The sequence below is a fragment of the Canis lupus genome, chromosome 16 (assembly GCF_003254725.2).
Source record: "Canis lupus dingo isolate Sandy chromosome 16, ASM325472v2, whole genome shotgun sequence".
In the NCBI taxonomy this organism is placed as follows: Eukaryota; Metazoa; Chordata; class Mammalia; order Carnivora; family Canidae; genus Canis; species Canis lupus.
The window spans coordinates 45,545,863-45,569,943 of NC_064258.1; the positions used below are offsets into that span (position 1 = coordinate 45,545,863).

Genomic DNA, 24,081 nt, shown 5'->3' on the forward strand with positions numbered 1-24,081 from the left:
GCTTTTTTTTTCTTGCAAGAATTCTTACCATGTTTTTTTTTTTTTTTAAGATTTTGTTTATTTATTCATGAGAGACACACAGAGAGGGAGAGAGAGAGAGAGGCAGAGACACAGGCAGAGGGAGAAGCAGGCTTCATGCTGGGGGCCCGATGTGGGACTCGATCCCAGGACCCCAGGATCATATCCTGGGCCAAAGGCAGCGCTAAACTGCTGAGCCATCCGGACTGCCCCTACCATGTTTATAAGGCTGCAAGGAACATAATCTATTTTTGTCTACACGGTAACTACTAAATTAATATTTAAATAAAAATTAAGCTGTTAATAAGTTGGTCATCTTACACATGTAATGTTTAATGACATTTATATTAAGAAAATTGCAAAAAAAAAAAAAAACTACATTGAGATACCTTTATCCAACTATCAGGCCATCAAAAATTCCCAAGTTGTAATATCATAATGTTACTCAAATGTGACCCTCTGTTGCATTGCCAATTGGAGAGAAAATGGCCACCGATTTTTGAAGAGAGATTGGATAATATTTATCAAAATTACAAATGCATTTGCTCTTTTTGTTTCGTTTTCAGCAATCCTACTTCTGGAATATAAGCTACAAATTTACCTGCATACATATCAATGAGTGAAAAAATTGGAAACCACCTAAATGTCCATCAGTGGGCAGCTAGCGTATGGAATCCCCATACTGGAATACCATACTTTTGTAAAAAACAGACTGAGAAAGCCCTTTATGCACCAATCAGAAATATTTTGAAGGCAGAGAACTACATGAAAACAAGAACAGTGCTGAACTGTGTGTAGAGTGTGCAATCTTCTGATGCAGAGCAGGAGACCTTCCCATTGTATATTTTATATCTCCTCACACTGTTTCCATTTCTGAATCATGGGCATATACTTACTGTTCAAAAATTAAAATAATATACAACATTAAGTGTGACAAAACTAATACGGTTTTCTCAAATATTTGTCGAGAAAGACTTTCCAGAAAGATCTTTTTCTCTATCCTTCTTTTAAAGAGCACATATTTATTCAGAAATGCATTAGTAACACATGGTCTCCTCCACCTTTCATGCCTCTTCCTCTCCTTTTGAACAAAACAAAAGACACAAATGGGGAACATAGAGGAAAGATCTCTTCCTATGAGGAATTATATCCTAACTTTTTTTTTTTTAATGTTAAGTGTTACGTCAAGACTACTAAGGTAATGAGCAAATAATAGGAACATTGTTGCTGCTCTTTGGTAATCTTAAAGGTGCTCAAGTCTCAGTTCCAGTCTTGTTTGACTCTGTAAGCATTTTGGATCTGGGGCCCTTTATACCATCCCAGTCTTTGATTTGGGGTTCTGTTTGCTTTGGTTTTTCGTTTGTCTTCCTCAGCACAAACTCATTTTTATCCCAGTCCTTGAACCTGCCTCAAATGCTCTTCTTGCTCTCCTTGTCATAGAACCCTGGGCATCCCTCCCTGAAGTTTTATGCTCGTGTAATTGTTTTCTTTTTGTTGTTTATGCTAACTAGACCAGGGATCCATGAAGGCAAGGACACGGCTACTTGCTTACATTGTGTTCTATAGTTCTGTGTGCTCAATAAGTAATTTTCGTATTGGATAAGATGTAAAGTTGTTGACATAGGCTGAAAACTGCAGTGAAGACACTCTAGTTATTGCACCACATTAGAAACAATTACCAGGCAAATATTCTCACTACAGGGAAAAACCCTAATACTTAACATACAGAGAGCTGTTTTGAAGATAACAAAGACTCTACGAGCCATCCATTTGTTCCTAAATTGCTTTTTCCCTGTAGTATGGATGTACTGTGTATGATTTCTGTCCAATTCTTTTATTACCATAAATGTAGATTTGTAGACTCACACTCACACTGGCACCTTGTCTTAGGAAGGCTCTAGCTTGCTCCCCTCACCTCTATCAGCTTCCATTACCCAGAACCACACTGAATAAATATATATTCCACGCACTAATAGTTTTTAAGGAAAGTCAACTTTAAGATTCTTCCCTTAAGGTGCCACTTTTAGGTAAATTACAGCCTTCAATCCTTTCCCATATAGAAATTCTAGAGTCCACATTCACACTCACTCATGGCTTGTGTCTACCCAAACCAATTTAAAAACATATTACAAAATTGAAATGACAGGGTTATCTGGGTGACTCAGTCAGTTGAGAGTCCAACTGTTGATTTCACTAAGGTGATGATCTCAGGGTCATGGGATTGAACCCCACATCAAGCTATATGCTGAGCATGGAACCTGCTTAAGATTCTCTCTCTCTCCCTCTCCTTCTGCCTTTCCTCCCACTCATGTTATCTCTCTTTCTTCCTCTCTCTCTCAAAAAAAATTGAAGTGACAAACATTCCTGATTATTCTGAAAACCTGCCATTGAACCCAAATTCTCCTTTCACAAAAGAAAGATATTCACATAGGCAGAGTACAGATTCTTGCAAATTGATAGTGACTGTCCTTGTCCCCATTTTCTCCAGCTCCCATTTCTTAACGAATCTTTTCATGGTGGTTGCTTTTGGCAGTCCCACTGGAGCCTCTGGCGCCACAACTTGATTCTTTAATCTTAAAACTCTCAATACTTGAATCTTAAAAGATATCACCGTGTAGTATTTCTTTGGCTCAGTAAGGTGTGATCAGAAAGCAAGAGACTGGATGCTGAACACAAACTATGCTTATCATAGAATGGGAATTTTGACAATGAGTTTGTTTTTAATTGGCACATTCTCACAAATACCAACCCCCTCCCATGCGTTACTGTCTCAGTACTATAACCCATGGAGGGAAATGGTGTGTCTTCTTCTTCAGTGAAATCAGAACCTTCCCACCCAGAAATAATCTGTTATGCCTTATCAGGGTCAGATGTCAAATGGCCTCTGGGGACTCTTTCACACTGCTTGAGTTTTCTTCAAAATCCAGTCCAGGTACTCAACCACATTGGTATAAACTCCTGGCCGTTCCCTTTGGCCACAGCCTTCTCCCCAGCTGGTGATGCCCACCAAGTGCCAGACCTCATTGTGTTTGCAGGACAAAGGCCCCCCTGAGTCTCCCTGTGATGGAGGAGAAAAAAAAAAGAAAAGATGCACAGATGAGTTCAGATGCTTCTCATCTCAAATACATGTTTCTCAGAGTGATTTTGCCTCAAATTCTATTCTTGGCTCTTTAATAAACTTCAATGTGAGTAAAAACAAATATGCCATGGTTCCCTAGTCAGGGGCAGAAAACTGCTTTTTAAATGCTTTAACCTTTCTGGGGAGCTTGGGTGGTACAGCTATGGAGCCTGCTTGGGATTCTCTCCTTCTCCCTCTGCCCTTCCCCTGACGGGTGCTGTCTCTTTAAAAAAAAAAAAAAATGCATTAAACATTCTAATGTGAATATATTCATTTTTTAGAAAAGATTTTTATTTATTTACTCATAAGAGACACATAGAGAGGGGCAGAGACATAAGTAGAGGGAGAAGCAGCCTCCCCATGGGGAGCCCTGTGTGGGACCCAATCCCAGGACCCCAGGATCACGCCCTGAGCCAAAGGCAGACGCTCAACCACTGAGACACCCAAGTGTCCCTGAATATATTTAATTGGTTGAAAACACTCTTACCTTACAGGCATCCTTCCCTCCTTCTCTATAGCCTGCACAGATCATCTTATTGGTTATTTTGTGTCCTTTGTATCTTATCTGGCATTCTTCAGTTGTCACCAAGGGTACGTTAGCTTTCTGGAGCGTATTTTGTATTTCGCCTGAAAAAAATATCTTGGCTTGTTAATGGAATGATCATATATATAATATAAAGATGTGTATTTGAAATAAAAATATCTACATAAAAATCTAGAAGGAAAAAAATATTAGGTTTATCTCACAGACCTTTTGTAACTACCAAGTATAGAGAAGAGATTATTTGTTAACATTAAGCTCTAAACTAAGTATGGTTCTAACTGGAATTACTTCCCAGAGAAAATAACTGGTAACAGGCTAGGACATTTCATGAAAAGTGCTAGGTTTCACATTAAACTTCAATTAGTCTTTAAAGAGACTGTCATATTTAAATTTTCCAATCAAACAGATGTGGGATCCTCCTCACTTGGGCAATTTTTGCCTTTTCACTTTTATTAACATGCTCTCTGTCATTGAAGGATGTGATTATTTTACTCACATTTTAGCTGTGTGCCTTGCTTGATACTAGGAAAGGGTAAGACTGAACTATGTTCTTTTATCTTTAGGATGAAGCACATTGAGATACATCATTCCTTACCTGCTAATCTTCTGTACCCCCATCCAGTCACCCAGCAATCAGTATATATTACATTTCTATCTCCTTTGGAAGGTAGACATATGGGTCTTTGAGCATCTAAATTTTAAAAATCATAGTTTAGTCATCAGAATCAAAATATATCTTCTCTCCGGAGAGACTCTCTTATTTCACTTTATATTATGCAGTGCGTTCTCTATTTATTATATTTGGGTTTTGCCTCATTGCTATTCATCTTCATTCCTCATGTTTAGCATTATCCATCAACATCCCAGGGTGAGGGAATGATGGGGAGACAAGGTACAGCCCTCCCTGCTAGGTCCATCTCTCTAACTAGGTCTGTGACCCTGTAGAAATTGGTTACTCATTCTGACCTGCAATCCTTTTGTCCCTAAAAAAGAGATATAAGTCATCTTTAAAATTCCAATTTATTATAGATACTATCATTTGGTGCAGCTGAGGAAACCTGCAGAAAACTTAGTTCTTCACTCACACCCCACAATAAGATTTAATAATCGGGAAAGAATTCCAGTATGAATAGACTAAAAGACTAGCTTTGCAGACATCCTCTCTTTCAGGATTACAATACTACCCTGAGATTGCTGGGTCAGGTCTGGTGAATCTGGTGTTAAACACTACATCTAGGTCATCATTGTTGATAAATTTCCATTTAAAACTCCACATACCTGTGTAATTCATTGCTGTTTCCAGTTTCAACAAGGCAATATCATACCCACTTTCCGCCTCTTCATATTGATCATGAATTATTATTTTTTGAACCCCAAAGAAAGATGTGCTCTTTTTAATTTCTGTTTGGTTTAAAATGCCGCTATAGACACGCAAGATTTTAGGTGACTCTACCCTAATGAATAAACAGTAAGAGGAAGAGAAATTCCCATTACCAAATAATTCCCAAATATTTGAGTTATATTGCTATTTACCTGCCTATTACTAATGTTTTCTGCAGGTGGTAGGCTTTTTGATGGAAAGGAATGATTTCATGCTAAGATTTTTCACTTATATATTCCTCCTGTAGAAAGTTCTGGGCTAGTACTTAATATATTAAGCACATAAAAATGAATGAAGGGTCTTTTCACCCTCCAACAAACACACATACACACATTTTTTCCCTCTCATTCTCTTTTTCTCTCAATTTCCCTCTCATGAAGAGTCCCAGGTTTTAATCTCAACCCTACCACTGATTAGCCATGACCCTGAGAAATTCACTTGGATTTTCTGGTATTCCATTTTCCTATATGGAAAAGGTAAAAGGTAAAGGAAACTATTGACTTCAAATGATCTTTGAGTTATAATGTGAGTATGCTATACTGAGAAAAAAGAAAAACAAACACACAATACCATGTCTGGAAAGTCAGAGAATACTGAGGAAGTTTGGCCAACTAAAATTAAAATTCCCTAGGATACATGTCATGTACTCTCTTGAAGAAGCTTTTAGGTTTGGCCTGTGTTGAAATTAACCTAAGTAGGGAATCCAATTTGAGGATACATAATGAACTTCACCTATTTTTGGAAACATAGAGAGAGGAGAGGAGATGAAAGAAGAGGAGAAGAGGGGAGGGGAGGGAAGGGGAAGGAAAGGAAGGGGAGGGGAGTGAGGAGGAAACAAGACCAGACAGGGAAGAAGTGAAGAAGACAGGGAATGACATACTAGATTTAGAAAAGGGGAAATTCTCTTTGTGTTTAGTTCTGGAACTGATGCCCAAGGTAAGGCACAGAAGATATGTTCTGAAAGGAAACAGCAAGAACACCCCTGGGCATGTGTATGCATTTAAATGGGAAAGTGAAATAATATGCCATCATGTTCCTGTACCTAACCTAATGCTGGTAGACCATAGGTAGTTCTTCCCTTTTCCTTTTTATTTCATAACAGAAATTTTTTTTCATAATAGAAATTTAATTGCACAAATAGGATAATTTACATTTTTAAAGTATTTACTAAACTGCTAATGATAGATCTCATAAATATATGAGCCTGGGAACTTATAAAAACAGTAATAGTACTGACTGGTCAAAACAGTGAGCAGCTGTTAGTATCCACTGGTTTCCAATGATGGAACCTCCACACAGGTGTCTCCGGATGGGTGACGTGGTATGCAAAGTTATCTGCCACGGCCACTCACCATGAACAGATGCCGTTCCTCCAACAATTCTGGGCTTGATTTTGGTTGTGCACACTACAACAGAAGGGTTGCAATGAGTAACTTCCTAAATCTTCCTTTTTTATCGGTAGTTATGTTCCTTCAGGCACAAAGAGAAGAAAACCTTCCCTCGATTCGCTATTTTATCATGACCTTGACTTGAAGACATTTTATAATCAGGTTGGCAAGCAAAACATGCACAGGAAAATTGAATGACTAAGGCAGCTTGTAATCACATGCCCCCAAAGAAAGTCTCATTTGGTATTGCATGCTGTCTTATATGCCCTCATGTGATAACTGTGATGGTTCTTTCAAAGCGGTAGTTGTCAAGTGTGGCCCTTGGACCAACTGTTAGAAATGCAATTTCTTGAGCTTCCCTCAGATTCAGTACATCAGAAACTTGGACAGTGGAGTCTAGTCATCTGAATTTCAATCAGCCCTGCTAAAATTTCAGAATACTGTTATATAGAAAAGTGAGCACCTTCCACTCAGTTTACAGCATCCGTCCAACCTCCCCCTCCCCTCATCTTTTTTCCCCTCAGGCTGATCTTTGGTCCCAGTCTCTCCTGCTCCAGCTGGGTTCCATCCAAACCGGGGCTGCTCTTCTGTTTGTGAACTGTTTCTGCCTTTTGGCCTTGGTGACAATTTGGGTTTCCCTAGGTTCAATCCTTGATACTTTCCAAGGACTATGACTCAGATTTACCCCTTTGTTTCTTCCTGTCTTAGCTGTCCTGGGCAGGAGAATCCATTCTACTTCTACTTCCTAGAATGTCACCCTCCTGATGGGAGTCTTGACCAAATCTGTCCCAGTAACCTAGATAGACTGGAAATGAGTTACTCATAGACAACAGCTTTCTAGAACAAGTCTTCTCATATTTTAATGTGCATATGGATCACTGGGTAATCTTTTATGTTATTTTTACTTTATTTTTTTTCACCCAGTTATCTTTTAAATATCTTTTAAATGTTGTATTCTGATTCAGTCTGGGGCAAGACGTGAAAATTTTTCTAGCAAGCTCACCAGTGATGTCAACATGCTACACCCAGACACACCAGAATAGTAAGGCCCAGAGGATCAGGGAAGCCTCATGGCCTTAGCTAAAGGAGGATTGTGAAGTTAAAAGAGTCACTAGTCAAAATCCAAGTCCTAGATGGTCCATTCTGTAGTTTTATAGGTGCAAAATAATCTCTCTAGGTCTTTCTTTCCTCAATAGGAAAATGGATGCATAATCCTGGGGCAGGCTTCAAAGAAAAGGAGAGGGCAGGAAAAGGAATCTTGAAGAAGTGCGCTTGTGATAGTTTAAATAGGCTGGTGTGCTGAGAGAAGAGTTGTCACCTGAGAGTAGATGGGGTGACATTAGGTTCAGAGAAACATTCTGAAGAGTTTGACTAGATTCTGGAACTACAGGGATGATTTATTTATAAGATGATGATTTATAAGAAAGGAAAGGCAACGTTTAGGAAAACTAATAGGTAAGCAGTAACCAAAGTATGTTACAGATAGGTCAATAAAGATTTTCTTAGGGATAAATAATAGGTCTTGTTCATTCTGTTTTGTCTCTCAGTTTAAGTAAAATGCTGAAAATATGTGTTTGGCATTAGATTTGGGGGCAGGGAACATTTCTTTTGATGGCAATTACTCTGGATTTTCAAAAAGTTATGAGGACCAAGGACAGTATAAGTCATGATAAATATCTCTGGTAGATATCACCTCCCATTAGGGTATTATTTCACCTAATATAGTGCAGGAAAACCTAATTATCTAGTTTCAGAAGATGTCCTAAAAAGCCGTAAGATTTTATTTCCCTTTATCTTGTATTTTCTGCTTCAGCTACCAATTTCCACCTGATATATTCTGTAGCCTTCACAGATCAGGATCCATACATTCATCAGAGAAGAAGATAATGAAAGAAGGAGGGTGGGGAATAGATTCTGCAATTTAAGGTGTAAGTGCTGATTCCCATTTTAGAAACTCTATCAACATCACTAACAACAAAGTCTGCCAAGTGTCCCTTCTAGGGCTTAGCAGAATTAAGATGACAAAATTATCATAAATACTCTTCCTGTCTTAGGCGAATGTATTGCGAAGAAAACAGAATATTTGAGATACAACTTAATTGGCTTGCTTTTTAAAGGAGCTTGAGCCATCCAAAGATTCCCATCAGATCCATCTACACTCCAGGAAGGCATGGTCTCCGAGTTAGGATGTTAGCACGGGATGCAATATTGTACATGCTATGAAACAAATTCACAGACGTTAAGGATTTACACACCTTCTCAATAGAGAAATAATTCTGACAAAAGATTTTTATACTTTGAAAACTATTACAAAGTATAATCATCACTTCTATTTTATTCATTAAGTCTCAGCTGAATCCTAAATTTGTAGTGCTTTAGAATATTGAACATTAGGCAATAAAAGTCTAAAATATAGTTTTATGTAAATCAGTAAATACTGAAGTCATAATAGGTTATTATGGTGGCTTAGGGAGGAGTGTGGTATATCCTTTCCCATTGGGGATTCTCTGTCCCTTGGTTCATCTGTTTGCCTACAAGCCAGCCCTTGCTACTGTGCTCAGAAATTAGCCACTGGAATTGGCCACTGCTGATCTGATTTCTGTTACAATTCTCATGTTATTATAGTCTCCTTTAATCTAGACAATCTTTTCATTTCCTTTTTACTCGACCACACTCACTGTTATAAGTAAACAAGGTTTTACTGTAAATTTTTGCCAATATTCATAAATATGCAGAACACTTGCAGGCCATTTGAAAGAAGGAAGTCCCCTGAAAAGGAGCTACTTTATTTCTAGAATAAATACATAATTTTTCAGGGACGCCTGGTGGCTCAGTGTTTGAGCATCTGCCTTTGGCTCAGGTCGTGATCCCGGGGTCCTGGGATCAAGTCCCACCTCGGGCTCCCCTCAGGGAGCCTGCTTCTCCCTCTGCCTGTGTCTCTGCCCCTCTCTCTGTGTCTGTCATGAATAAATAAATAAAATCTTGGAAAAAATACATACTTTTTAAAACATATGATCATTGTTTCTGTTTCAACTAAAGGTCAAGTAATGGCCCATGGACAGAAAATGAAAATGATTTGATTAACCAAAATGCTGGCTGATGTTTAATTTAATTTAATTTTTTTTTATGTTTAATTTTAAAGGATAAGAAAGACCACTGGGCTTCCTAACAAGAATCAAACATCAAAGAGTCAGCTAAACCTGACTCTCATCATGAAATACCAGTTATATAAATGTGTCAATTTAAAACACATATTCATACAATACTAGGCAATGCAGAGTTTAGTTAAGGCTCAATATTCACCCCGAAAACATGGTCAGCTTGGGTAACAGGAGCAAAAATAACAGAAAATTGCATCCAAGCTCATTACCGTACCAATTTTCTCTTCCTTGTGGCTATTATTGACTGTCTCAGTCATGATATATTTGGGGTAGAATAACCCCTTCAGATGGATTTTTTTCCAGGTAACATTAGACTCACCATTATCCATTTTACATAACCTCAGTGTATATCCAGAGATGCCTCCTCTCCCATGAAGTATTTTAGTTGGAGATCCATTTGAAGAAAGTTTTAAGTAACATTTACCCCTGCAGGTTGGAAACACAATAGTATAAACATAATGCACCCCTCAAGAGACGGGGCAGGAGCATCCAGGTGAGGCTTCATATGTCTTACTTCCCTCCGTGGCAAGATTCCGGAGAAGGGGAATAGGTAAAAAATTGGCAGCGGATGGCATCGGTACACATTTTCTGGCAGGCTTCATGACCCTTCACATCAACAATGTCCAGTTCCTCTCCCAAGAAATCCGTGTTGTGGTAAAAGGAAGAGTGACAAAACACTAGGCAGCAAAACACAGGTCACATGTGAGACCCAAGACCTCAGCGCTTGTCAACCGCGGGTCGCCCATCTCCACCAGGAGAAAGCGCGGCCGCTCTTTACCTGGGACGCTGTGCCTGCAGCTCTGCAGACTAAAACCAGAGAGAGCTTTGTGCTTTTTAATGCGTGTGCTTGGTAATCCGCTTTCAGATGTTTTCAGGAGACAAAGATTTCTAACCATAAAAACAAAACAAAACAAAGAATAGGGAGGATGTAAATGTATCATGTAAAACATATCAACAAAAAGAACCATTTTTGCAGCACATACAAAAGGCAATTCATGGGGCACCCCGGGGGGGGGGGGGGTTGGTGGTTCAGCATCTGCCTCTGGCTCAGGTTGTGATCTCAGGATCCCAGGATCAAGTCCCACATTGGACTCCCCACAGGGAGCCTGCTTCTCCCTCAGCTCGTGTCTCTCTGCTTCTCTCTGTGTCTCTCATGAATAAATAAATAAAATCTTTCTTTTTCAAAAAAGGCAACTCATGCTGGTATTGAATAGGGAACAGTTTCTCATGTTGCAAGCACTCCTCATAAATCACTGAATCAGACCCCATGATCCATAGGTTATAGACAAATCTTCAAAACCAAGAAACCCCTTGCTTCCATACAAAATCTTCTGAGCTGGTTCTATGGTCAGTGTTTCTAGTATCTTCCTCCCTTACCTCCTCTCTTTCAACACTCCTGGCCTGTCTCAAAGATTCCATGATTTTCATGCTACAGAGAAATTGCTGGGCAACTCTGGATGGCAGATTTACCCCTGGTTTAGACAGGGATAAATCAAACCCAACACAGGCTCTACACAGGCAACATTGTCCTGGAAGGAAGTTAACTTTTCCTACTTAGCCCCAAATCCCAGTCTAAAGCAGTGCTGTCCAACAGAATTTTCTGCAATGATAGAAATGAGTCCATGTCTGTGCCACCCAAATTCAATAGCCACTACCCCCATGTGACTCATGAGCACTTGAAATGTGGTTAATACAACTGAAGAAATGAATACATAGTTCTATTTAATTTTAATTAATTTAAAAAAGCCAAGTCTTGGCTTGTCACATTCACCATCTTCTCTCATTCATCATCATATTGAGGATCCAATGTTTTACTACTTGTGTAGGTGTCAATAGGGAATTTTATTAAAGGAATAAAAAAGAAACAGAACAATGATTAACCCAACAGTACAAAGCCATCTTTCTAATCTGTGACATTTATAATGTCCCAAGGCTCAATCTTTGAAGCTACTTTCTTCTCTGCATCTGGTCCTTTGATGGTCTCACCCAGGTTCAGTCACTCTAATTCCCAGCTGTATGCTGGTGACACCCAAACACAGATCTAGAACATAAACCTCTCTGCTTAGTTCCAGATTTCTCTTCCCAACTGCCAATTCAACCCTTCTCTCTGGATGTCTACGAGGCTCCCCTCTTGAAAACTGTTCCTCATGAAATCTGTATCCCAGTCATGGGTCTTTTTTATCCTTTCAATTCCTTGGGCCAAAAGTCTAAGATCTATCACTGACTCTTTCCTCTGGATAGACATCAAATTCATCACCAAATCTTATTTTCCCTATATGGACAATTAATTCCAATCTGATTACTTCTCTGTCACTTCCACTCTGGTCCAAGTAGGGTAGAGTTCTTCTCTCTTTAGTTCACTAATGGTATCCCTGGTGCTTAGAAGAGGGCCTGGTATACAGTAGGCACCAAATAAATTATATTATATTGTTGACTACATGAAAGCAACACATATATTTTCATGTGATGGACTTAGTACTTCTGAGAGTCACTCCATGGAAAATCAGACTTGCTTGACGGACAAGGAGCTTGAGGGCTTACCTTGGATGGACTGTTCTTGGGGACACATTCCCTATGTGGGCAGCCAAGTCAGGCAGTTATCAGGGATTCTGACAATTCTGACTCAGATGATATAGAGAAGCTAGATTTTGAAGCCAATTTAATCTTAAGTTTTTTTAAATGAGTCTTATTAATGCAGGGCAGCAACCCCAACAGATATCCCTTTAATGATCAAAGAAATTTCCTATGCTTTTATTATGGTTTCCTATATTAATACCCATCAGTAGGGAGCAGCATCTCAGTTCAAACCTCTGTCCACATTTACCCCCAATTCCATTAATGGAGGCCTTCATTTCCCCTTCTCTTCACTTTGGATTTGATATTTCACTAATATTCTCAGCTCTTTCTGCTCAGGGTTCAATGACCTCAAACTGGGTGTTGGACTAAGTTGCCTCCAAATGGTCATCCATATTTTCTTCATTCTGTTCAGAACTAAGCAACTTTCTCCTTGCTGAAGGCAGGGCCCTACCTCAGCTAAAGAAAACAAGAGTCCTTGCTAACATGAGATTTGTGGCCATTAAGTGGGGAATAGAAAGAGAGTGGAGCTAGAAATTCTTCGCAGCTTTGATCTATCCTATACAGACATTTAGATTAAAGGTTTAGTGGCTCAGAATTTTTTTAAAGAATTTATTTATTTATTTATTTATTTATTTATTTATTTATATTTATTTGTTTATTTATTTATTTATTTATTTGACAGAGAAAGAGAGCGAGCGAGCACCAGAGAAAGAAAACCAGAGGGTACAAAGAGATGGAGAGGCAGAGGGAGAGGGAGAGGGAGAAGCAGCCTCCCTGCTACATGAAGGATGCAGGGAGCCCGATGTGGGACTCAATCCCAGGACCCTGAGATCATGACCTGAGCCGAAGGCAGACCCTTAACCAATTGAGCCATCCAGGTGCCCCAGTAGCTCAGAATTTTTAATGATGGATTTGGATCAGCTGTTATTAACTCCTTACCTTTCAGATTCCTTTGGCCATTCTTGAGAAAAGAAGGTAAAAAATAAGCAGCTGGGATGGTGAGTACAAATGCGGCGACAGACAAAGGCATCTGGAGCCATGACGCTGTCAATGTTATTGTCTGCAAACACCGTGCTGGGGAAAATGTCCCTAATACAAGCTGCACAACAGAAGAAACCATGCTTAAGAAATCAATTCACTAATATCATTGGTAAAATCCCAGTCACAGTATTTGTAAATTCCATATAAAAAGGTTCATTGTGGGGTGAGGGAGGGATGCAAATGTCATTATACATTTGTCCAAACCCATAGAATATAGAACACCAAGGGTGAATGAGAGTATAAACTGTTGGCTTGAGGGGATCATGATGTGTCGGTGCACATTAATCAATGGTAACAAATGTACCACTGGTGAGGGATGTTGATAATGAGGGAGTCTGTGCATGTGTCCTGGCAGTGGTGTATGGGACATCTATACTTTCCCCTCAATTTTGCAGCAACCTTAAAATTGCTCTAAAGAATTAAAGTCTTAATAACAAATTTTTAAATGTTTACCTGAAGGACTTTAATTTTTTTTAAGTTAGACAATATGAAGTGATTATTTTAAATACAAATGTAGCTCTGATTATTTAGGACATAGTGAATTTTCACATGAAGAAGATAAAAAATCACTGGTCCACTTCATCAGTGAGCACATATTGGGCTCCTAAGTTAGACCCATCATACATACTGTCAGCACCTACTATTTAACGGCTAGCCCAGCTCACTAAGTAAATAATAGTTACCCAGATTAGAAAGCGCACAGGATTTCAATGAAAATCCAGACACCACCATACTGAGCTTTGTGATTCTGGTTGGGGTCCCCATTTCTGTGTATTTCAGTAGACAAACATTACTGAATAAAAACAAAAGTGGAAAATGTTTTAGTCTTCTAAATACAAGTAGGAAAAAACATAAGATGATAAGAAAGTCCAATTTAGAGACTCCTGGATATTACAGCTAAGAAATCACTCTGGAAAGCATGGATCTGAGAAAGGCTAGACAGTTGGACTTGAGTCCTTGTTTTTTTCAACTTTATTTTTCACCACTAAAAGGACAGCTTTGAAGGGATGGTGGCCTGAAGAGTAGCAGGTAGGAAGTAATGAATTCTCAAGCCCTTCCCAATTGTATCAGTTTAAACTTTTTTATAATGCCCAGCAACTCCCAGGTTCCTAGCTTGCTATCCATATTAAGTCTTAGATGTAAAATACGTGAAAAGATACAGTATGAACTAAGCTAAATACAAACTATGAAACCTTGCTTATTAATTTGAGGGTTTTCTTGTATCATTGTTGTTTTTGAAATGAAGTTCTGATGCTTCATCTGCTTTGCATTCACGTCCTTTTTGTGAATGTGGAGAGTAGAACGTTAAAGCCCAAAGGTAAACCCAAAAACTAATCGTTTGAACTTATTTTTCCAATCTCTCTCTCTCTCTCTCTCTTGTTTTGGGGTGGGTGGATCCTAGATAAGTATAATTTACTATACAACTCTAAAATATCACAAATATTTCTAAATATAAAATTCAGTGATATTTTCCCTATTTTTTTTTAAGAGAACACATATTCATCCTTAGAGATCAGGTCATTTTCTACTCCTACATGTTTATCTCTGGAATATTTCAAAATCTGGGATCGGGGAAGATTTTTAAAACACTTCACATGAGCTTCAGTTATTTTGTCTTAGATAAGGAACTTATCTTAAAACAGACTCCTTACCAGAAAGGACTCCTTACCAGAAGAGAAATACATGCAAGTTGGGCTTTAAATGCACTTTCTATGAAGAAAACTACCAGCACTATGCTTGTTATAGAAATGTCATTGAGGGGCTAAGAATAAATTTTGGCATCAAGCTGAAGATAACTTTTATTTTCCATCCAATATTGTAACAATCTCCTTTACTGTCCTTAGGCTCAGCCTATGGCTCACTTACCGATGCTCTGCGCTTGGAAACTGGCTTGTTGCATATGTAAAAAAGTGACAGTGCACACTGTTTGTGCACCTCTCTTGGCATTCCTGAACATTCCTGGCGATGGAGCCATTATAGTTCATGCCCTTCATGACCAGATCCACATATACATTTCTGTTGCAAGCTGTAAATAAAAGCAGAACATGCAAGGATCTTCCAGACTCCAGGGGCAACTGGAACCTTAGGAACTATCCCTCCTGACTTTCTCTTCTGACACCTACAGCCACTTTTCCTCAGAAGTCCTTTGTTTTCATCTTAATTTGCTTAATCTACTCTCACACAGAAGCACTAAACGAATGCCAATGTCCCTCTTATATCACAACAATATAGATTTATAAATTCTTGCTTCAGTTTTCTGCCCTGGCCTTCCTGCTCTCTGCAATTTCATTGACTGATTCATTAACCTTTTCAAGAATCTTTTCACAATTAAGACAAGTGTCATGTCAACCTTTACAGCTGCTCTTTTGATTTGAAGTAATATGTTTAACAAGGACTTTTATATAAAACTTTAAGCTGGAAAGGAGAAAAAAACAATAAAGGAATGGTGAGAAGGTAGTAATAGTTGGAGAATGTCCAACTATTGCAAAAATTTTAATGAATGGGACGGGGGTGGGTGGGATGCATGCATGCTAGTTTTTACTCTACACTGAAGGAACTTCATCAGGAGACTTTATGACCATATAGCAGGGTTTTATTTTATAGTTATAACACCATATGTGATGTAACTATATGTATATATCACAGCAACTAGTACTTATGAATCCTAATAAGACATCTTACCACTTATTTGGTGTGGGCATTGCTTGAAAGAATATCCAGAAATGGCTCCTGTCATATTCACCCTTGGCAATGTTTCTGTTACACTGTCTTTCAGGATACAAGTAAACCTGTTTTTTAAAATAAATAAATAAATAAATAAATAAATAAATAAATAAATAACTGCATGAGAACTTATGTTTTAAAATAATAAATCTTAAAAGCCAGCACATAGAAAGTCAAGGAGAAAGAAGCAAGCTCCTCTATCTCATGCCAAAACAAATACTTTCTCAGCAAAACTGTGAGTTTGTCTCTCATTCCAACATCCCTACTCTTAAAAGATCACATATGGTATTCCCCACTAACCGGAAACAGGAGCAGGTAAGCTATGGACTGTTGATCAAACAACCCTCTGCCTGTTTTTATGGTCCATGAGCTGAGAATGGGTTCTATATTTTTAAATGGTTATATAAATGGTTATATAAATACTTAAGTAATATCCTTGATTTTGCTTCTGGATCTTTAAAGCCTAAAATATTTATGCCCTGCCTTGTCAAAAAAACATTTGCTAAGCCCTGCTGTAGATAGAATACAGAATAATTATTCTAGAATAATTATTTTATACGTTTTGGGTACTGTGTAAATTTCTATGAATGTAGCAATGATATACAAAGATATTGATAACTTAATTCTGTAGTAAAGTTTTGTTACTGAATTTTCAAGTTCAATATGGAAACAAAAGCAATGGATGGAATGCCCTAAATTTTTTTTTAAATATAACTATAGACACAAAACTCACTAAATGCAATTTGTGAATCTGGAGAAGATTCCAGTTAATAGCTATAAATTATATTTGGGCTACAATTGAGATGATATAAAGGGATTCTTGTTAAAATTTTATGTCTTTTGTGTAGGAAAATGTATGCAGAAATATTTAGGGGTGAAGTGTTACCATGTCTCCAAATTAATTCAAATGGTTAAATAGATAAAGAACAAACGGCAAAAGTCTTGGTGGTGACAGGGGATCACTGTACTATTCTCTGAAACTACCTTTATAAATATGTATTTCCTAAGAAAATAATTGAAAGAAATGCACTGGTTTAAATAATATCCAATATCAATAATCAATCAAAAAGCAAAGAACAAAATGATTAAGAGGCATAAAAGTGGAGAGAAATAGGAGAGAAAGTGTATCATTAAAATCTAGACCACAGAGAAATTGGAAAGTCTACACTGAGAGGCATGCTTGCTCTTTCCTGATCTGCCTAAACACTATCTTTTTTTTTCTGTAATATTTAATATTTTAATTGAAGGACAATATGTTTTCTAACTGTTAACCTCATATTTTATATTTATATGAATGTTTATTGGTAAATAATCCTCATGTAAAGACTATTTCCTCTATCTATGTAGAAATGCAAACATTTACCATTTGGTAGGATCTTGAGATGGCGATTCAGCCATGAAGGTGAAGAGCAAACAGCGTGGGTGGTGGGTGCAGACAAGCTGGCAGTGCTTGGCACTTGGCGTAAAAACGGTAGTGATGTCTCCTCCTTGAAAGCAGGTATCTGCCAACAGCTCAGTTATACAGCCTGTGATGTAATACATGGAAGGTCTTATTTTGGATTTTAGTTTCACATATCCAATTAGACAATAATCTCACAAAGACAAGCAAAGTAGATCTACTTAACAGAAAATATGCCTGAACGTCGAAATCAGAGCAATCAATACTTTTATGTTAGTGTATTGGATAAGCAGCCTCGGACAGAAAAGGAAATCATGAAATGGCCCATTAGCCTCCATGGAATTGTGCTGATGGGTGATTGTCTTGGAGACACGGATGCTTTGTGGGTAACTGAATAATTTCACAAAGCTTTATTGGCAAAAGATGTTCTTTAGGGTTGCATTGAAGTCTGGAATGGACCACCTACTTTTCCCTCTCCCTACTGTTCATATGTTGAAACTCTATGTTTATACGAAGCAAAGGATCCAGAGTGATCATTTTTCAGTAGGGTCTGATGGCCCTGGGTGTGGTATACTGTATCACGTCACTATTTAAAATGTGCCAGGTTAGTAACAGGAACTTTAGACTCTCAGAAAAATAACTGAATCCCATTCCAACTGAACCCATACACAGGTTTGTGTTTTTTCTTTTAAGGCTAAATTGCATAAAATTAATTTTTTTCTGTTTCTATAAAGAGATATCTAATATTCCAGATTGTGGCTCTTTAGGTCATTATTAGTCACTGAATAAAGGGCTGTAGCTTTTAATCTTGATATATTCCTATTAAGAAGTACGACCATATGGCCCAAAGTCTTAATATCTTTCATATATATAACACATACATTCTATCTATCTACCTAAAATGTATATATACATACGTACTAAAAATGAAATACTTTGGGAAGGATAAAACATAATTCAAATTCTTATTACAGTAAGAATAATAGGTGGCATAGCCTATTGTTAATGTAAGTAACAAACCACCTAGTGTTCATAGTATCTGCAACTTTTTCATTATAAAATTACAGATTTAAAAAGAAAACACTAGAGCTGCAGACATCTTAAAATACCATTATCACTCATCACTGATTTGGTGGTAATCATTACTCTGCACTTTTAGACCTAAGTCTTCTTCTGTTCTATCATGTGTTAATAAGAAGCATCTATTTTTATATCAGGGTTGTTTTGTGTGTGTGTGTGTGTGTGTGCGTGTGTGTGTGTGTGTGTTTACATTTTAACTAACTGTATTGCAATATAATTGATTTTCTTGGTAATCCTGTGTATTTTTACTTTATGCCTAAAGGGATCTGTGGGAAAAAGGGGTCAAGGGTCCCTGCCACAGACTTGGCTCAAAACCCACCACATACACTTCTAAATTACCCAACTACAACCTTTGCATATAGCATAATTTTCTCCAAAACTGGCAGCTACCCAAGAATGACCTGGAAGTTATCAGAAGACTGCCTCCTTTTTCCAAGCTCTGTGTTGCTTCCAACGGAGCTGTAAGGCCGCCCCCATTAGTGAATAATCTATTTGCACTCAAAATACTCCCACTGTCCACAGAAATTCCACCTTAGTGCAAAGCAAAGTACTAATTACCACCAAACTAGTAATGATAGATGTATATTTGGATGTAAATATAGGTAAGAACGTGGATAAACATATAGACCTCAATTGCTACTATTATGAACAATTCTGCACCTTAATTGCCATCCCTGCTTTGAAAATCCCTGGAGCCTTAAGTGAAAAATAAACTCATTACATCCTTCCCTGGAGTAGATGGCGTGGGACCCTGGGATGATTTCTGTCTCTGGCCTTAAGCTCTTTTGTTTTCTTGTCTTCAAGTCAGGGAACCAAGCAAACTATTTCTAATTCATACCTAAGATTCAACTCTACTTACCACCAGAAACTGAAGCAAATAAAATGAAATGTACCATTTGATATAGTACAATCATCCTACAAAGAGAAAAACGTGCATGTGTTTAGAACACAGAACGTGAATTTACAATTAGTTTGCTGACATCAGGGTTCACAAGAAATAGGGAGGGAGGGGAGTGGTTCATTCCATAGTGTTTGCGGGGTTCTTATCATCATGCTGAATTGTACCTTCCCCAAATCCTAGGACACTCCTCAGCATGGTTGTGTGTAGTGTTCAACACCTTCCTAGTTCTGAAGAACCCAGAACCTGACAGGAGAAATGACACCCCTTATCTCTGCGTCCCCGCTGCCTGCAGTTCACCATTAACTAGATATTTCTCATTGCCCTCATCTGACCCCTCCCCCACTCCAATTTTTCCACTTGTTTTCTCTTCCAAACTGCTTCCTTTCTTTCCATCTCTGAAGTCTCTCCATACCTGTCGAGGAGCTCTAAATAAATGATTTTATACTCATGAAGTTCCCCATTTTAAAGATTCTGCTGGAAATATATTCATAGGCCACCTTGGTGGCCAATAAATCTGCTTATCCCCCCAAAGCATTGAATTAACGGCTCTATGAAAAACTATCAGTGAGAAAAATCAAGACTTGTTTTTTAGTATTGATCTTGAAAATCTCTTTAATTCATAAACTACTTGTCATTGATTACAAATTACTAGTCTTCTTTCATTCTGCATCTTCTCTCAACTTGGTTATAGATAAAAGCTTCTAGAATATCAAGTCGGACAAATTTTTATCAATCAATCATTCTCTATTTTAAAAGTTTGTAAAGTCTCTGTCATAAAAAAAAGTCACTTCAAGGAATCATTGCTGGAGAGAAATCTTAAGAGTTTTTGAAATCGTACCTGAAAACATTTTGTTTGCTTGTTTGCCGCATTCTTAGTAAGAGTGTTTTTCTTCTTCCCAAATGGTCTTCATCCTCTTCTAAATGAACTTGTTCAGGTAACGCTCAATTTAATATTTACTTTTACCCGTTCCCAATGTTATGTAACATTGTCTCTTTGTGGAGCATGTCTGCGAAAGCCCTTAAAATCTCGGCATTATCAAAAATGCACCTTGGTCGAGCTGCTTGCTTTCTCAATACATTAAAATCTTTTTGTCTTGTTTTACTGTGTATTCCAAAAAAATGACACGCACAGTGGAACTTGGGTTTGCCTGTGTGCCTACTTGCCAAAGCAGCCCTTAACCACACGTTCAACTATCAGCGGTTAATTATTAAATCTGGCCTAACCTGAGCCTCACCTTTTACAAAGAAAACAAGGTCTGATGGACTTATTGATGAGCAGTATAGCAGCCTCACCTGTTGGAGGCCTATGTTGATATGGTTCTAAGAAACTAAGCTCTTATTTATTACACTCACACACGTTGAAAGTCTAACTTTTTTTTTCCTTTTTGAAAAAAATATGGGACTTTCGTATCTCTTTTTAGATGTTGGTGCCCTGAGACAAAAGGAGAGCTAGGAAGTCACATGTCTAGCTTTTGCAGGACAAGCAATCAAAAAAAATCAATTTTCTTTGTCTTGGAGGGCGCCTCCTAGTGATAGGACCTGGTACAGTTCATAGGAAAGCTTGCAAAACACTTCTCTGGGTTTCACTTGATTGTATTTGTTAAGCACCTTCCCATTGACCTTGAAAGACCGGCCAAGAGCTCTACAGAAGCCATGGATGAGGCATGTCCTCTATTACTATTCATTAGCTTGCTAGTCATGGCACTTGGGCAGAAACCATCCTTCTGCTCTGTAAGCCAGCTAGCTACCTGTGGGTCCTTGGTCAAGTTGCTTTATCTCTCTGAGCTTCAGGTTCCTCATTTATAATATTAGATAATAACTAGCCTTAAGGATTTCTATGTGATCTCTTGGAAGCCTAAAGAAATTTTTTAAAAATTTAAAAACCCTTTTTAGGGGTGCCTGGGTGGCTCAATCAGTTAAGCGTCTGCCTTCAGCTCAGGTCATGGTCCCCCGGTCCTGGGATTGAGCCCCAAGCTGGGTTCCCTGTGCAGGACGGGAGTCTGCTTTTCCCTCTCCCTCTGCCCCTCTCCCCTGCTTGCGTGCACCTGCCTTCTCTCTCAAATAAATAAGTAAAATCTTTTTTTAAAAAAACATTTTAATATGTCCCATTTATATAAATTTTAGCATAAACAAACAAATAAATTTAAGAGAAAGATGATCTTATGGTTCAGAGAAGACTTCTGTTTTCCAAAGAGAAGCAAAATAAGATTTCACATTTATAAATGGAGCTCATAATTGTTTTTAAAAATTCTGAAGATGAAAGAAGAAATAAAATTAGGGGTTTGCCCCCATTTGAGATCTTGTTGAAGTTACTGGTATCAGAGGAAATAGTATACTTTGTTCAGGGACACTGTGCTGATCTGAGCGTGATCTTTTGGACTTAGAAAATGCCACCAGTTACTTTGAGCCTCTCAATATTTGGAGGCAGAAACAAGACAATTTCATTTTATGTCTATTGTGACAAGGTTGATGGTATCTGAACGGTTTCTTTTTTTTTTTAATTTATTTTTTATTGGTGTTCAATTTACTAACATACAGAATAACCCCCAGTGCCCGTCACCCATTCACTCCCACCCCCCGCCCTCCTCCCCTTCTACCACCCCTAGTTCGTTTCCCAGAGTTAGCAGTCTTTACGTTCTGTCTCCCTTTCTGATATTTCCCACACATTTCTTCTCCCTTCCCTTATATTCCCTTTCACTATTATTTATATTCCCCAAATGAATGAGAACATATAATGTTTGTCCTTCTCCGACTGACTTACTTCTGAAAGTGTGTTGGGGTGCCTGAGTGGTTCAGCCAGTTAAGTGACCCACTCTTGATTTCGGCTCAGGTGGTGATCTCCATGCTGTGAGACTGAACCCCTCGAGGGGCTCCCTGCTGGGTGTGGAGCCTAAGATTCCCCCTCTCCCTCTGCCCCTCCCCCCTTCACATGCACTCTCAATGAATGAATGAATGAATGTATGGAATACATAGGCTTTCGTGGCCAAGTGCCTAGGTAGAAAGCTGACTCAACTGTAGGAACACTGGACACCACTTTTGAAATTTGCAGAAATCGAACTGCAGTGAAAGAGAACTTTGTGAAGGAGACAGTGAGAGTATAGTTAGTGAAGTAAGATAGATTAGAAGCTTAGCCCCATAGAGCCTCATTGGAGACTTTTTGAAAAGAAGATAGAAGCCAGCGTTGTGTCACAGAGGGCTGAAAATTATAAGGGGGATTTGGACTCAGAGGAGCGCTTTATGCAAAGTGCCGAGGATTGTGTGACATTCCATCTGGAAGGCAGTTCTTCGGATCATTTTAATTCATCTATTGCCAAGATTGTGTGACCTATCTTGGTGTAAAGAGTCTGTAGTTGCTTTCTTGAGTTTCCCATTTAAAATTAAGTACATTCCAGCTATAAAAAGGGGAACACATATTTATGATGTGCTGCTATTTATGAAGCTCAAGCACAGAATAGCAAATTTATGCCAAGACGGGTTTTCATGGAAAACTGATACATGGAGTTATATAAGGTCCTTACATCCCTGTATTGTTCATTCCATGAAACCCCATCTCTACCCTAAAGCTCCAATAAAAAGACTATAATGATAACCTTCCAGCCCTATTCAGAGAAACAGAAAGACTCTAATGACAGCAATACTTCATTGGGAAACCAGATAATATCTTCCTAAGTTTGGTTTAGCTAGTTAGTGAAACCTCTAAAGCCTTTGAAATAAAAAATTCTGAAATATTTTTGTCCATTCAAATAAAAGCAGAATAAAAGTCTTACTTGCATAGAAATTCTTTGGGATTAAATAGACCTTCCTTTCAAACTGACAGTAAATGTTCTAAAGACATTTTTTTCAATTAATGTCACTGCATTAGAATTCCAAAGTCAACTACTTTTATCTTAAAGGTAAAAACCCCTTCCATAAGTGAAACAAAATCTTTTTGAAGGATAATGGAAATGGGGAATTACTAGACAAAATCCTAGGAAGAATCCAGAACTTAGTCTAGAGAGACCTAAGTGCAAGTCAGAACTTAGAAATATTGGGACAAAGAAAATCATAGGTGTGTTGCAGGTGGAGACCCTCCTCTCGGTCACAGCCACAGTCAACTTGTTCTTGGAGCTCCCCTGTCTCTCATCAAGATTTGCTTTGAAAAGGGCGTAGCCTCCCATGTCCTACAACTCCATTCTTGCTGTTCCAGAAATATCCCTTTTTCATTATAAGGAGTTAATACTGGCCTTCAGTCGGGGTTTCTCAACACTGCCATTATTGATACTTGGACCATATTATCCTTTGTCTCGAGGGACTGTCCTGTGCCCTGCAGGATGGTTAGCAACATCTCTGGCTTCTATCCACCAGATATACCCCCCTTGCCCTGGTGTGACAACCAAAAATGTCTCTAGAGTTTGCCAAATGTCCCCTGAGTGGGGCTTGTACCCAGTTGAGAGCCACTGTTTGAGATGATAATGAAAATAACAAATGATGTTTATAAATGCTCCTGTCACCTTTTATTCTTCTCATAGAATGAAGCAACACAATCGGGACTAGAGACACGATCCGGGATATATGAATGGCATGCTCAGTCTAGCTCTCTCTGTCCTTGCCAGTGACCTTGAGCTAATCTTTGTTCCCCTTCAAGTCTCCACTTCCTCATCTTCAGAATAAAGATGCATTCATTCATTAGACATTCACCGAATGCCCATTTGTATGTGATATGAATGAAAGGGAGCCTCCTTCAAAGTTGCTCATGATTTAGGGAGGAGA

At 38.4% G+C, this 24,081-nt stretch overlaps 1 protein-coding gene across 8 annotated transcripts in view; it reads right to left on the bottom strand.

Moving 5' to 3' along the window:
* Positions 1-2,718: 2,718 nt before the first annotated feature.
* Positions 2,719-24,081, bottom strand: part of LOC112675194 (coagulation factor XI) — a 54,033-nt gene continuing 32,670 nt past the window's right edge. For 5 of the 8 annotated variants that reach the window (XM_035699745.2, XM_049095150.1, XM_049095151.1 and 2 more), the window contains 14 exons: positions 19,291-19,346; positions 17,316-17,478; positions 15,911-16,017; positions 15,095-15,254; positions 13,912-14,021; positions 13,127-13,286; positions 10,389-10,498; positions 10,125-10,287; positions 9,930-10,036; positions 6,299-6,467; positions 4,959-5,134; positions 4,276-4,371; positions 3,624-3,763; positions 2,719-3,076 (listed from right to left, as the gene is read on the bottom strand). In XM_035699745.2, the coding sequence (XP_035555638.1) occupies positions 2,915-3,076; positions 3,624-3,763; positions 4,276-4,371; positions 4,959-5,134; positions 6,299-6,467; positions 9,930-10,036; positions 10,125-10,287; positions 10,389-10,498; positions 13,127-13,286; positions 13,912-14,021; positions 15,095-15,254; positions 15,911-16,017; positions 17,316-17,478; positions 19,291-19,346 (1,879 nt within the window). In that variant the 3' untranslated portion in view covers positions 2,719-2,914. Of the gene's footprint in view, positions 3,077-3,623; positions 3,764-4,275; positions 4,372-4,958; positions 5,135-6,298; positions 6,468-8,557; positions 8,667-9,929; positions 10,037-10,124; positions 10,288-10,388; positions 10,499-13,126; positions 13,287-13,911; positions 14,022-15,094; positions 15,255-15,910; positions 16,018-17,315; positions 17,479-19,290; positions 19,347-20,170; positions 20,503-24,081 lie in introns of those variants that run through there. The other 3 variants (XM_025471730.3, XM_025471733.3, XR_007402789.1) reach the window with 3 other exon arrangements.